This window comes from Cardiocondyla obscurior, linkage group LG24 (assembly GCF_019399895.1).
Source record: "Cardiocondyla obscurior isolate alpha-2009 linkage group LG24, Cobs3.1, whole genome shotgun sequence".
Taxonomy (NCBI): Eukaryota; Metazoa; Arthropoda; class Insecta; order Hymenoptera; family Formicidae; genus Cardiocondyla; species Cardiocondyla obscurior.
The window spans coordinates 1431949-1447716 of record NC_091887.1 but is presented as its reverse complement, the minus strand read 5'-3'; the positions used below and the strand labels follow the sequence as shown (position 1 = coordinate 1447716).

Below are 15768 nucleotides of genomic sequence, written 5' to 3'. Positions count from 1 at the left end.
TTTTTTTTTATTATATTGTTACGAGCTCTCTTTCTCCTTTTCTAATTTCGCGCACTATATTTTTCTGAATTAACAAGCGATCGTGAGTCAGTTAGGTGGAAGTTGACGGAGGTACTCGCGAAAACTAATTAGCAACGCTTTTCTCTGTGTTACAGCAATGCGCCCCGCACGACAAGGAAAGCGACTACTGGGGTGGCGGCCGGGGCGCGAAACAAGGTTACGAGGTGAGACAACCCACTTCGAAATATTTTAGTGGTCTATTTCATATACACGGCCGTCGTGCTAATTCTACTTGGTGAAGCGCAGCACTTTCTGTTGCAGGCGAAAATGAACGCGGACCATGGTCAGCTGCAGAAAGGTGAGTCTTTAACACTTGTGCACGTCCCGTCACCTTCCCGTGTACCGTCACGCTAACGCGGGATTGGCATTTCCGCTTCACTATCTAAATTATCAACCTGGCCAAGGCCATACTACGCGTGGTAATTACCGGCATAGAAATATTACAATATGATACAATAACGCGGGCAAAAAGCGAGGCTCCTTTTAACATCTAATAATCGTCCGTATTTGAAAAATTAATTTCAAATAGACTTTTGCAATTAAATTAAATTTACTATTGTAATAATTAATCTCGAAAACGGTAGAATTATAATAGAAATAGCGTCGGGTTAAAAATATTAATTAAAAAAAAAAAAAAAAAAAAAAAAATAGCAGACTGCAAATTCGAAATAAAAAAAAATATGAGAATCGGTCAAATGACTAATATCTGGAGGCGTATCGTACGTCATCCGCCGTGAATTGAGACGGAGATCGGGGAACTTTTTTTTATCTAAAAAATTGGGATCAACGTAGGCAGTTAAATCGCGCGATAACGCGGACGATACTTCGCCTATCTCGCTTCGTCTTGGTGCCTGTTGGCGTTGCGACCTCGCGTCAGATGCAAACACTTCCTAAGATCTAACCGCTGGTCGGGAACCGGTTGTGACTGCACGCGTGACGTAAGACAGCCGATTAGGAGCGAAAGAAAAAGTCGGAGAAAAAGAGTAGGGATACTGCACCGAGTAAATAAAAAAAAAAGGGATAAAAAAAAGAAAAGGAAAGAAAGAAAAACACGCGCGAACCTGAATTTATCAGCGAACTATAGTGAATATGTAGACTGACTGCGCCACGAACATCTTTTTTTTCACACCTCGTACCTTATTTTTCACCTGTTGACATTATTTATGCTAGTCTCTGGGGTATTTTTCTTCCTCCAATTTAAATGTGTTTTTTATAATCGAGTATTAAATGAGCGATTTATATAAACAAACATATAAACGGGCAATTTTTTTGCAATATGGTTGTTGCATTTAAATAAAACGTGATCTATTTTGTGTACAGGATTAAAGACTTTACGTTTCTCACGTGTGCACGATTTATGATAATTTATATTTTTTTTCGAAAATGCAAATTACAGAATATCAGTAAAAAAGATATAACGCTTTAAATTAGATTCAGTATTGCGCCAGTTATTTTTCAGAAAATTTTAAACTTAATTTTACTCTAATTTGACCATTTTTCGAAAGATATCCGAATGATACAATAATACGACATTGTCAGAATAAAGAGCTGAATTTACGAGACAAAAATCTTTTTTTTTTTTTTCCTTTTTTCTTATCGGGCAGTTTCGATAATAATTCGATCCGCGGTTGTTCCCTTAGCGCTGCCTCCTTATCTGAAGGGATTGAGCAATCGGTGGTTTTGTACGTAAAAGGAGAGGCGCGTTTCAATACATGTTTTTCACTGCCAATGGCACGCGCGCTTGACCGGCCTAGATTGGTCATTTACGAGATAAGCCCGCCACCCTTCCATTCTCGTCAGGATCGACGGACTCTCGTCAGTGATACACGCCATAGAAAAACGCGGACTAGTCAGGGAAAAGCGAAAAAAGAAGAAAAAAAAAAGTTGCACGACCACCTGCAACATTTCCCTCGATATTGCCCTGTAATTTGACGCGTTTGCCTCCGCGACAAATATTATTGCGGCGATATCCGACGTCGTCATTCACCGTTACGTCACTATCCAGTCAGCGCGAAAACTTCGTTCTTATTGAGCGATTAAAATAAAATTTATTGCCGCGATATTTCTGCTCCTTTCTTTTTTTTTTCATTTTTTTTTTCCTTTTTTTTCTTACTATTCTTTATTACTTTATTTATTAGCATTACTCGACTTTATTACTCCCCGTGTAACAGAAATTCAAGAACAAACGATATATTTAGCTTTTTATTTCTATTCCTGTTATTTTCTGAAGAATTTTAAATGCGCATGCATTATCATCTAATGTGTCTCCCGCCTTCAATTTTTCTCCTCTCTCCCCGGGTTCTTATCTCCCATTAATTCCGTTTCGGCCGGGGGTCGAATTTCACGTCGGATTTCAACGCTGACCGCGCGCACCGATCATTATCACATCGCGTGTCTCAAATCCAAATTTCGGTTTCGGAGCGGCGAAAACGTTTTCGCGCACCGTGCCCGACGGGGGCTTTACGTTAGATGGGCCCTAAAATTAGCCGCCGGCCTGGCAATTGCGCAAAGACTCCTTGACTATTCCGTTAATGTACGGATCGCATGACGTCGAAATTTCGGGCCGTGAATACAGCGGAGGAGGCGAAGGATACGTGTGGGACGACGGTGCCTCAAGGCCCTCTCTTGCGCCCGTCTCATTATCGTATTCGCTCGTCAAGTAAATGCGAGTCGCTCGTTTGGAAATTCTCCGCCGGCAGCCTCTCCAGGTGATCTGTCGCGATATACACCAGCCTCGCAGACGGGACGTGTCGCAACACGCGCGTGAGATTTATTTGACCGGGCGAGCATGTATTCCGACGAAGTCGAATTCGAGAGAAAGAGAGAGAGATCGTAAAAGTTGTCGACGCGTCTCATCACGTGACGGTATCTTCGCCGGTCGAGAAATCGAACATTTCGTAGATTTTATTTACCTTTAGATAATGCAAAAAATCCGCAATGATTTTATTTGCCTTTGAGATCTCCACGCGTAATATTTCTTACACGGAAGTTTTAACCTCTTAATTTCTGATTTTTATTAATTGATAACCTTTTCGAGCGGTTTTTTTTTTTTAAATTATTTGTGTTTATTTTCGTATGTTTTGACGAAAAAATACGAGAAGGTCAATAATTTATAACTCATAATTTATTGAATCGCGACCTTCGGAACGCTGGCTACACGACGCGCGTGTGAATTCTTTAAACGTAAAATATCGCGAATTATTAGTATAAGCGTTAAAAGAAGATACGATTGCGCGAGATCCCGCGTCTTTCGCTGTCTCTCGAAATCTTAATACGCAACCGGTGAATGATTTTAATGATCTTGAGTATCTCGCGCAAGTTACCAAATCCATAACGGCGCTTCCTTTATCCTTGATCCTGTACATTTTACTCGATGTAACGATCTCTTTCAAGGTGTTGATGCAACACGCGGCTTTCACTTATCATAGTAATTTATACCCCCCTTTTTTTCTAGTCATTGAGAATTACTAAACCCGAGAATCACATTGTACTAACTTTAATCGAATTATTAAAAAAAAAAAATACTTAAACTTTTATCCCTTGACGAATTAATAATTTTTTTTTTTTATCGATAAAGGTAGTTTCGTAAAAAAAATAGTACTGACAACCTTCTATGTCGCGATGGGGAAAATCGCGTCCCGTCTCATATTACTTAAAAATGTACAAATGAAATATCCCGCGAGTAAAGAGGACGAAGGGAAAAGCGTTATTTTTTTTTTAATAACAACACGCTATACCTGCTTTCCTCTTTCAAACTCTTATTTCTTCCCGTACGAGCGCACATACGAAACGGATTGCATTTCGTATTCGAAGAGGTAGAATCGGCTCGTAAACAGGTCGATAAAAATCCGACTGTTCCACGTAAACAGATGTATACGGAAATCAGTTCGTCATGTTTTGTCAAATATATTTAATTCAAGTATGCGCTTTTCCTCTTTTGCGAATTTCAGTTGAAGTGTCAATTAGGAAAAGAAAATAGTTGATTACGGAATAATCTTTATCGCCGAGAAGTTCTTTCCCCCCCAACGAGCTATTTTATTTTCTGTACCGATTATTTAGGGTCGAAAGAGTATTACGGGGGAATAAAATAATTTTTCTTGCTCATATTAATGCGATGCAAAAAGAAAAGAACGACAGACATACCTAAGATCCTCGAAAGATTCAATGGAAGCTAACTCGCGAACTTTGCGACTAAAGTCTGCCACGTAAATTTAGCCTGCCTTACCAAAAAGAACTGTTTAAGATCGAATCGAATTGATTGTTAACCCTTTTTCGCAATGTCGATTAATTTTTTCGCTTGGCTCTCACTTCGCTCCGTGAAAGCGAATGTCAGTTTAATTTTTATTATTTTCTAAATTTTATTTATCATTACTTTATCATTTAAATTAAATTTTTATTACGAGAATAAAGTTGCGGTACGTAGACAAATTTAAAACGATATTTTATGATCGATTTATTTATGAACGATTTTTTTTACGGATTGGCATGTAAGTGTACAGTCTAGAAAGACGAAACGTCTTCCCCTTTTCAGACTGTAGTATTTTTTATCTACGCCACTACTACTACTGCTACTATTATTACTGCAGAGAACGAATCTACAGATTGCACTGCTCATTAATTATTACAATTCAGCAAATATTACAATATATATTATACAATTTTTTCTTGTAGATTCGTTGTCTACCTACGTAAATAAAAATCGACTCACATTAGATGCGACGCGGGTGGAGTTCAGCTACGATGATGCCATGGTAGGACGATATCTGTAACACAAAAATGAAAACAACAATGAAAAATATATATAAAATAATAATTATCGAATTTAATTTCCACACGCGACTTTTATTAATTAAAACATTTTTACAAAAAGAATTTTCTCTAAAGAAATTTATTTAGTTAATCTAATTTTCCAGCTCGTGGTTTGATCGCGCAGATTAAATATATTTCTTAACTAATGGACTAGCTTGGTACCAGCCAGAAATTATAAGAAAGTATTTATAAAGTGGTCATTTAAAAAAACAAAGTCTGTCTAGCATCGGTAGTCTAGTCACTTGTTCAGCGCGGACCGTGTTTCTAAATAGATATCTAAACTTTTTTTCGCCGCGTGCTCGTTTACTGTTTTGTTTTAGTCTCAGCTCGCTCGACTGCCGAAATCGCCGAGCAAACCGGTTCTTGCGGTCCGCTGCCCGCGCGTCCTCCACCTTGCGAACTTGGATTCTTAGAACGCGAAGATTGTCCGGCCAGATGTAAACACACGCACGGACTCACACTACCGCGGCGGTCAGCGGGCCCGGTGACCAGCGATCTCGAGTCTCGTTGACTAGGTCAGAACGCGGAATAAAATAGTACGCGACGAAAAACGTTTAGATATCTTGGTTTTCTAGCTCGAGTACGTTTCGAGTGTTACATTTCTAGCTCGGTGCTGGACAGTTTTGTTAGACAGCCACGAGATAAACCACGTATGGCTAACTAATTATTAGGTAACGGTGGGAATCAATTTCTACTCGGGTGAATCTTTGTTTCTCATGATTTCTTTAATTATTTTTCGGATAATAAAATCAGCCGGACATATAGAGAGAAATATTATTTTAATGTTGTAAAAAAAAGAAGAGATATTTACCCAAACGTTGCTCCACCGATGCCCGATGTCCATCCAAGACCAGCTCCTCCTCTCAGAACTCAGATCTCGTCTTCACAGGTCTCGATGTACTCAGAACACCCGCGACACTCGCGATTACGCGCGCGAATTATTTATGTGAATTATTCGCCCGTCATTACTAGCGGCACCGTTAAAAAAATTTATGTTATAAATTACGGACGCCCGGTTACTTTAATACGGTGTTCGCGACGAACCCCGACCGTGGTTCGTGTATTCGATCGGCGACGACACTTAAAAAAAAAAAAATAAAAAGAAACTGTAAAGAAGTTGTTACACAGTACATAGATATAAAATTGCAACAGATATAAAAACTACAAAACTACAAAGCTGTTAATACTACTAATGCCATGAATCCGTAAATGATGACTCGCGAAATACCCGATTGACGCGGATCTTTGAAATGATTTTTCCCACCCGAAGTTTATAAATATAAAAAAATCATGCGCTACTTCCTGACCAGCGGAGTTGGCGATATCTGTAACATACAAAGAACAAAATTAATGTAGATATGCTAAATATAATTTGCACTGTTCAGAAAAAAAAAGTTATACGCGCCTCTAATTAGTTTGTCAATTGAATAATTTAAAATAATTTTTTTTTTAATTATTAAAACGATAAGGCTGTTAGTTTGGCGTAGAGAAAAAGCGATGCTTACCCTTGGGTTGCTCCGCCGGTGCAGGATGCCTTTCCGAGGCCTCCTCCTCCTCTCAGGATGACTTCATGGAACGAAACAGACCTTTAACTTCTCTGTGCCCGTGGAAAGAAAAAGTATTCTGTAACACAAAATTAAATAACCGCTATAGTACAGAAATTTAAAGCTACAAAATTTTATTGCCACGTAATGAGAAGTTACAAATATTATGTGCGAAGTTCTCACGTTATTTTTTAACTGTGTAAGGATATTTACCTTCTTGCGAAGCTCCGCTCGCTATCTGTTGTTTACGTGCTCGACTGCCGGCTCGCGCGACTCTGGAATACGGTGTGAAGGCCACGCGCGGCGCGCTCGTTCTTCCTTTTTTTATGTAGCTCCATTTCAATACATCCCTATTATAATTGCACGGTGCTCTGTATCTCCATTTCACGAACTGCAAGTATTAAACTACAATCGCACGACTGTCTGTACGACGTTCGCGTAACAAATCAAGGCGAAGAGAACACTTTCCAAAGTAAAAAAGGAACTTAAGCATGTCCCTAATAATTTTATATATTTAATATACATATAAGAATAAACTTATATTCGTCCTGGGGTGGTTTTCCCGATGCAATGCTGTCTCTCGCTGCTTAGCGGCGACGAGGATACTCCGAGTTCTCACCCGAATCTGAAACAGAAAAAGTTTCGGATGGTTAATAAATTAATTAGTAAATGTGGAAATGTAATTATTTAGAGAGGCGTGTACGGACCCGTTGCCGGCTGCGTTCGGCAGCCATTATGTGCGACGCGATAGCGTTAGGTCGCGCGAGTTACGCCGCTGGTTTCATACATATGGTCAGCCATTATTATACGGGAGGTGATGACCTGGCGCCGCGCGCGCGAACCTCGTACGCCGCCCGAAGTCGTCGCAGGTTACGCGATTGCCGTAGGTTTACGCGTACGGCGTCAGCTGCTCGACCATCGCGCGGCGTAAGCGACACCGTGAACGTTGTCCGTGTTACGTACGCCGCGTACTTTGGTTGTGTGGTTAGCGATCACGCGTGGGCCAGCAACGTAAACACCGCTCGCGCAAGCCAACAACGTAAATACCGCTCGCTCGTCTCAACCTCTGCCCGCTAGTACGGGATTACGCACTCACACAAAATAGCCTTATTCCCTTTAAGCTTTAGAACACACACGATTCTCGGCGATGATATCTTGCTCTTCGAGCGAGCCCCGACCCGAACCGATCGGCAATTGACTCTCGGAGCTGCCGATGATATTTTTGTCTACCGCGTGGTGGGATATCGATGACTTACAGAATCGCTGTTGGAAACTAGAAATTAATCGTCGATCAGCCGTCGCAGCTCGATCGTAGAGAGCCCGAATAATGGCGTCGTTCGTTGCAGCGACCGGCGTAAAGGGGAGAATGTAATGAGCGTGTAAATGACTTACTTTAAAGGGTGGAAAGGTAGACGTAGGTGCTCTCCGCATGCAGAGGATGGATAGGAGGATGATAATTAGCGCCGGGGTTGCGTTATCGCTGTCTAATATGCGCGAAACTTGCGATTCGAACGGAGCGTCCTTTCCTTAGGTGTTGCCTAGTCAGCGGTCCGCGGGGGAAAGGCAGAGAGACTGCCACCGGTGAAGTACGGCGCACCTTCACGCATGCGCCGCTCGCGCTACCGAGTGTTCCTACATTGTACAACGTCGTCCATTTAAACCGCTACGAAATTTAAAGAGTCGTAACAAAAATTATACGCCGCATATTATATGAAATATTAATTAACTGTGAAGCTTAGAGTATCGCTAATCTGTTACTGTTAAATACGTCGTCGCATTCGATCAGTTAAATTATTAAATCAATTTATTTGTAAAAACCGAGACAATCACGGCGAATTACAGCAATAGTTGTTCGAAATGGTAAAGCTTTGGTGTGACTTTATGCATATTACACGGTGTTACACCTCAGCATTCGCGAATAAACGGAGATTCAATTAGAGCTACTTATTCTCGGCGCGGAATCAAAGCACGTTGTGCAAATGCAGAACGTGAAACGTGTTGGAACGCGGATAGAACTCCGTTACAGCGTGTTCTCGACATAGGTTACGACGTGTCGAAGAGTTCGGGGTCAATTAAAAGTTGGAGTCTATGTCGTGCACGCGAGGCAGAAGAAAGGGGGAAAATAGACGCGCGAGGGTGCGACGAGAATTCCTGAAAGGCGAGAAAAAAGGAATTATTTCATCCGGCAGTTATGTCACATTTTTTTTTTTTTCTTAATAAAAGCAAAAACTATAATACGTTAGCTTCTAAGCTTTTTAGCCAAGTTTTACTTTTCGATGCTCAATATTTTATATTAAATGCTAAATAATGCCGACGCGACCTCGCAAACAATTTATTCTGCGGATGAAAAAAAGAATTAATTAAATTTATAATCGACGGAGGTCGGTATTACTTTATGAAATTAAAAATTTTAATGACGAATAATATTTCCTGCATTTCTGAAGTTTTGTTTCACGAATACAGGCTTCGATCTTTATTAATTTATGATTTCGAAACTTGACGTTACTACTCTATTGAAATATTAATAAATGGACAGCGAAATTGATATTTAAGGCAACGAGAGGTGACGTAAAATATCCAGTTTCCTTCGATCCGCGTCATCTCGCATAATTCTCCAAAATCGACGTCGTTGACTACGGCGGTCGTAGTCGCTGTCTAGCGATCGTCTAGTTTCCGCGATCAGTACTCGAGGTGTTTTTACGACTTCTCCACTCTCGCTTTCCTCGTCTGCCCTTCTCCCGTCACCGCGTCGGTTTGACGCGGTTTTTCCAGAGATTTTACCATGAGTAAAGGTCTCTCTTCGTGCTCGCATTTTACGACGTCGTTTCACGATTTTATATCGCGACGCCGCGGCGTTCTATCGATCGGAAACGAGTGGAATCCGCGCTCTTACAAGACCGCCCTCGCGAAAACGATCTTACTCCTGTTCACGGGCTCGCCGTCGATCGTAATGTTATCAGGTATTACGCAACCTAGTCGTAATGTCAAATTGATTCGTTTAATACGTACAAATGGACAGGCTAATGACGCTCATTTTCTGTCAATAACGGCCGTCACGCGTCCGGCGATATACACGCGGCAATAAATAAACTTTACGACGGCGAGAAAAAGGGAGCTGTAAATTTAAATAAATTGTGCGAATTGAAGGTTTCGCGCCGGGAGACGGCCGGACAGGCGGCTCGCAGAACGAGAAATAACGATTATGTCGCCTGGTATTGCGTCGCGATTAGCAAATGGATTTTACGTCGCGGCCGAAAATTAATCCCGCCAATCATCGGTCTTCCCCTATTATTGTCGCGAATTATTATCAACGTCACGCGTAATTCATATCGCGCTTTTAACCTTCGCCGAAATCGTCCTGTGTCCTTTCGCACCGGATAATCGATACCGTCACGCTCGTCAATAATTCCGCCGGTGATTTATTTTTTATTATCCGGCCGTTTAGAACGGTCTGTTCGACGTCAATGAAATCGTCATGTCTATGTAACGCAGATAAAGAGCGAAAAAAAAAGAAAAAGAGAAAAAAAAGAGAGAGAGAAAAAAAGCGCGACAGAAAACGATTCGTTCCGATGTCTTCTCCGATATGCAACGCGCGTTAATCTTCAAAGTAACGACTGCATTGTATGAAAATGTATGTTACATTGCGAATGTTTTTCTCGAACCGTATATGAAACATAAATTAAGAATCGGTTATTTGGAAGCGTTTTACTTACCGAGGCAATATTAATATTCCCCATGAAACCTGAGACGAGCTTCGCGACGCGCTTGGAATTCACCGGACGGTATATTATGCTCAAGAAAGGATCTTTCCGATCACGGTGATTAAATCGCGCGACACTTATAAATATTGTTATGCCCGATTGTGGAATAATGCAAAACTTTCCGCCTGCCACGGCCGACTTGCAGCGCCATAATTGGGTTGTTATGTGTAACGAAACGCAATACTAATTAATCGTCTTAGGAGACGCGTATCTCATTTTGCCGTAGACAGAAAAATTTCGCTCGAAAACAAGCAATTACAAGATCGAACTTTAGAATTGTCGTGTCTACCTGGACGGCGCATATAATAGGACGGGTTTTAAGAATTGCGTCTGATGAGAACTTGCATTTTTGTCGGGGCTCTTTTTTTTTCTCTCCCTTTCCATCAACCGGTTTAGCGCATGACGAAATTATTCGAAAATATCCTCTCGAAATATATATATATATATATATATATATATATATATATATATATATATATATATATATATATGTAACGTCCAGACGCGGGTCGATCGATCTGCTCCCGAAGACTTTAAAAATCGTTTCCGAGACCGGTTTGACGTATACAAATACACGCACCACAATGGTAGTTTAATGCTGCCGGGCGGACTTATGGTTACGAAGCGTCGCGGTGACCTCGCGGATCTCTCTCTCTTTCTCTAGAACTGCATTCGACTTCTATTCTGGCCGTCACTCCGTCTCCGAATCTTTTAAGTTAAAATAATAGCTTCGCATACGCGTGGCGGTCTCATCGACAAAAATGCACGTCGATTTATTCGCGCGAAAACGTTGACATACTGCTGCGCAACCATTGTCATGTGCTAGTAGGAAAAAAAAAATCCACGACAGAAATTATGTTTCTTATATAATTATATATTAATCTTATATATTAATATTTTGTCGTTGATTTTTTTTTTTAATACGCCAAGTACCTATTCTTTTCGTCCGCGATGCGTGATAACGTAATTATATCGATTTAGGACTACGTTGTCGCGTGACGCGAAGTGACAAGTGATAATTAATTTATCCTTTGCAACATTAAATATAGATAGTTAATCTACGAATTCAAATTGGATTAGAGCCCGTTTTAAAGTTGACTGAACGCGATTCCGCGGTGGTCCTTTTTCCACCGTCGATTCTCTCGCGATCGAATTAAATGGTTTTTTTTTTTGTTCTTTTTTATTCCCTCTACTGCTTTTTTTTCGGCAATTTCCTTTTTGGCAGGGAAGATGGAACAGATCTCAACGGACTTACGAAGAAAAATTGCAAGTGGGACATATATTTCCCGTCGGACACATAGGGATTGAAGTACGTATACGTCGAGTCAAACACACGTGTAAATCAAACGTGTCATTATCGTTCCGCTCTACGTGCTATCGATGATATCTATTTCACAGTGCCGATTGGAGTATATATACAAAGAAGCAAAAGTAAACCGCGTCGCGCAAACAAGAGATTTAATAATCCCGGATACAGTTAATCAGGTTGCGGAGGAACGAGCGTGTTTGTTTAAATGCAAAAAAATAAAAAATAAAAAGATTCTTTCCGATGTCGAATTTTTCTTTTCTTTTCCCTTTGCGAAGAAACGAACTGCGACTGCGAATTCCCTAAACGTTTGAATAATGATTATTACCTTTTCTTTTTTTTAACGCGCGCGAGCAAATAATTTCGAAGAGATCGATAGGTGTTTGTTGATTGTAAAGATCTTTTTTCTTTTTTTTTTCTCCTACAAATTCGCGGTGTCATCGAACACAAGATACTGCAACGCCCATTTACCCAAGACCGGTAATTTACTTGAAATAAATGAATGTAATGTGAAGTAATGCACTCGCGTCTCGAGACGCGAATTTGTTTTTATCGGAAAACGTATCATTCTCCTCGTGATTATAGCGCTCGCGCGCGTTCTCCATTTACATCCGTCCGCTTGTATCGCCGGACCGTTTCGCATTAGTCACATCCAACGCGCGCTGCCTTACATCTCTTTTCCTTCTCATAATCTCATGCGCCGTTTCCCTTTCCCGCCCTTCCCGTCCCGTTCTCTTTCTCTGATTTTACCTCGCTCTCCGTTCCGCCCGTGGCCCGGCTTCCCGCAAGCTGGACGAACGGATCGAACGGACCCCGATTGCAAGTCGATGGATCGACCGTCGTCCGCAACCACTGACATTTTCCTAGCAGGAGTTATTTGCATAATTTACTACCGACCTCAACATTAGCGTCCACCTTATATGAAGCCGCGTACACAAATAGCTCCAAATACACGGTGTTTTCGATGTATGTAAATCTAAATAATGGGCGCGAACATAAATGCGCGATGGGCACGAGCATAGTTTTCGGTACATATAATTTGTACACTCGTAAATAATTCGGTCTGAAGATATCGTCTGGGGGGTTTTTTTTTCTTTTTTATTTATTTAATTTCTTTTTTTTTTTTTCTTGTTCTTTTTCTTCGTAAATCTCTATCTTGTTAATACTAATGCGACCCTGAAGCTTGGTATGCCGCTAACTCACGGACGGTCGAAATTCCGAGAGGAGTCCGCGAAGTAAACTGAAAGACCGACGAGATGCATCTCGCGCACAGATTGCCCCGTGGTGCAATATTGATGCGGAGAGCGGAGGCAGGATCCTTGATCCTATCGACTCTAGGCATGACGTCAGGATCGATTCGCGACGATCTCGCGTGAACGGTGAATATTCATTAAGGACTGGGAGACAAGTGCAGGCCGCGACACGGCGTGGATGCACTTATGACTTGCCGTGAAGCTCGGGACGAATCGGGCGACAATAGCACGTGGATTTAATTCATTCAAATTTGCATTCCGCGCCGCGGCATTTGAAAGAAAAAAAAAAAAATACTATGTACGACTTTTATCTTCGCCATTTGAAAAATATTGCGGCACAAAAATAGTCGCATGACAAATCGCCGACTAAGCCGGCACAGGTATACTTTTTATCACGTTACGTTATTTCATTATTGTCTTTTAGCGTTTGTACGAGGAAATTTATTAATAGAAGCGGCTTACTTCGCGAACGGTTACCGGTGTTACATTTGTCTTATGTTAGACTTTGCGAGGAAAAAAAGAAGTACAAATTAATTTTCACGGCTAACGTGCCGGCGTATTACAAATATATATTCTGATCTCGTTTTCCTTTGCTGGAATATCGGCACGTCGATTTATCGAGAGGCTTCCTGCGTCACACGAGGTATGACGCAGCTGGCAAATTAAATGTGTTGCAATGGATATAATTGCCGCGTTCCCACGATTATTATTAACTTGAGCCTCCCGCGAGTCGGGCTAGAGAAGAGGACCAGTTCAATTGACCGAAACTTCTCACAATATTACTTTAAATATATACGTTTTTTAAAATTGTTTTTTTTTTTCTTTTTTTTCTACAATTTTCTTCGTAACGTCTTCGTAATCGTGATTGTTACTGTGGATTTTATTGTTTTGCACTTCTTTTTTTTTTGTCCAATTAAACATTCTTAATTGAGGCATTTATGTAAAGGATTCCTCGTTAGTGATTTATTTGGTTAACGGAAACGCAAAAAGTGTGAATAAAACATGTGTATAAACTTGTAATCCAATAAAAAAAGAGGTAATTTAAAAATTGCAACGCCAAGTTCCAATGAATAATCATGAAATCGTTTAGACTGTACTATAAAAATTGATAGATGTGAAAGTGCGAACGCGCAATAAGAAATCTGTCGTATTACCTTTGTGCTAAATTCTGTCTAAAACGTTATGCGTTTTACTATTTGCATAATCGAATATAGCAGATCCACTCGCACGTAGACAATATCTAGCAATGAAGTTTATTGAAATTTAAATACATCCATGCATTGCACCATTAATAATTTATATTAAAGTTTGCAGAAAAGTTTCACGTGTTTATTCATCCAAACATAGTGCAATTTATAATGTATGTTAATTTATAAAAACATTTGGCATATACGTCGAAAAAAAAAGAAAAAAAGTAAATGATTTTACGTAAAGCCAAAGCGAGAGACACGCGGACTGCTAACGAGATGCGCTGGTTAAATTAAAAGAAACAAAAAAAAAAAAAAAAAAAAAAAAAAGGGTCAAACGCGAGGAGGGAAAATGGCTTTTATTTGGCGTGTGCGTCGAAAGAGACGCGATAATTCCATTAAAATTACGTACCGCAAAAACGCCGGGAGGTGCGTAGAGCATCATACGTCATTTACGCTGCCGAAATGAACGCGTGCGTGCACGAGCGCGTGTGGCGCGTTTAAAGCCCGCGGATGGAAGCGAGAGATGACTCTTGAATGCCGCTGTATTTTGCCAGCCAGCGAGGACCGAACCACGTGCGCGAAAATACCCTCGTATAAGATTAAACGCGAGCGAGTTTCGCGAAAATATATTATTATCGCGCCGCACCGCTCGAGAGAAATATTTTGACCTTTTCCGACCGTCGTTTTTATCGTGGCAAAGGCCGAGGCTCGAGAATAAGATGAATCTATTTCGGATTCGGCAAAAAGGACCGGAGTCGACACAAGATTTCCGTTTCGACTTATTTTTCCTTTATTTTAACCGTAATAATAATTACGTTCAAATGACGTAACTAACTCTTTTTGCAAACATTTCAGACAGTTATCTGTATTTTAATTGTATAATAGTTTTTTTCTTTTTGATCTTTACTTAAATTGACGGCGATTCAGGTACACCTCGTTTCAAATGTGACATAATAGAAAACGTAAAACATTGGGATTTGAGAAAAATTTCGGAATGGTTAGAAGCGGTGCGAGGTTGTCCGGGCAAGATGTCACGTATAAAGAATTGCGTGGAGATTACGTGGATTACGAGGAGAAGTAAGTTTCCACGAACGCGCGCTGCAAACTCGCCAGTTTCCCCCCCTTTTTTTTTCGCATCCACGTCCAGTTCCATTTACATTTTCGCTCGCTTTTATCCTTATTTTCATACGCCTGTCCTGACTTCTGCAAACAGGTGTAGCGCATCTTATCTCGAGGCCTACGCGGGTCTCGCGCATTATTTTTTTCCTCGTTCTTTTTTTTTTTTTTATTATTTCTTTTTTTTTTTTTCCTCGGTGATGTGTGCTGCATGCAGCACGGGAGGAGAGGTGGCGACCAAAGTGTACCGCGACTCTCGCGCGCACGGGATCACGCATGTAAATGATAATTATCGAGTTCAAGCGCGCTGGAAAGATCAATTAGTTATGCCGCGAGGAGAACGTTACGTATATCTCGTGCGTTTCGAGATTGGTCGATTAGGCGAAAAGAGCGGCGGCGCGAATCTGCGAATCGTTGCCGAGAATCGAGGGGACGATGATTTGCAGAACGTTTATTCTTGGAAGCAAATCGCGCAGTCCGGGGGCCGATTATCCGACGGCAAATCGGACTCTACGCCTCGAAGTTTCAAGTTTATCACGCGCCCGCGCGAAATTAATAGTGCGAGAAAAAGAGAGAGAGAGAGAGAGAGAGAGAGAAAAAGAAAAAACAAAGAGAAAGAAGGAAGGAAAAATAACGTGCGAATTTTCAACCACCTCGCGGCGCGGGATTGATAAATAGCCCACGTGCGCCGTCCACCCGTGACAAAACACCTCGTGCCGCTTTAATATT

The 15768-nt window shown here is 41.0% G+C and overlaps 1 protein-coding gene across 1 annotated transcript in view; it reads left to right on the top strand.

Annotated features, from left to right (window-relative positions):
- The window catches only part of LOC139111615 (zinc finger protein rotund), a 105212-nt gene that overhangs the window by 31387 nt on the left and 58057 nt on the right, over positions 1 to 15768 (top strand). The window contains exons 3-4 of the mRNA XM_070672029.1: positions 156 to 224; positions 307 to 358. Of these exons, the coding sequence (XP_070528130.1) occupies positions 156 to 224; positions 307 to 358 (121 nt within the window). The remainder of the gene's footprint in view (positions 1 to 155; positions 225 to 306; positions 359 to 15768) is intronic.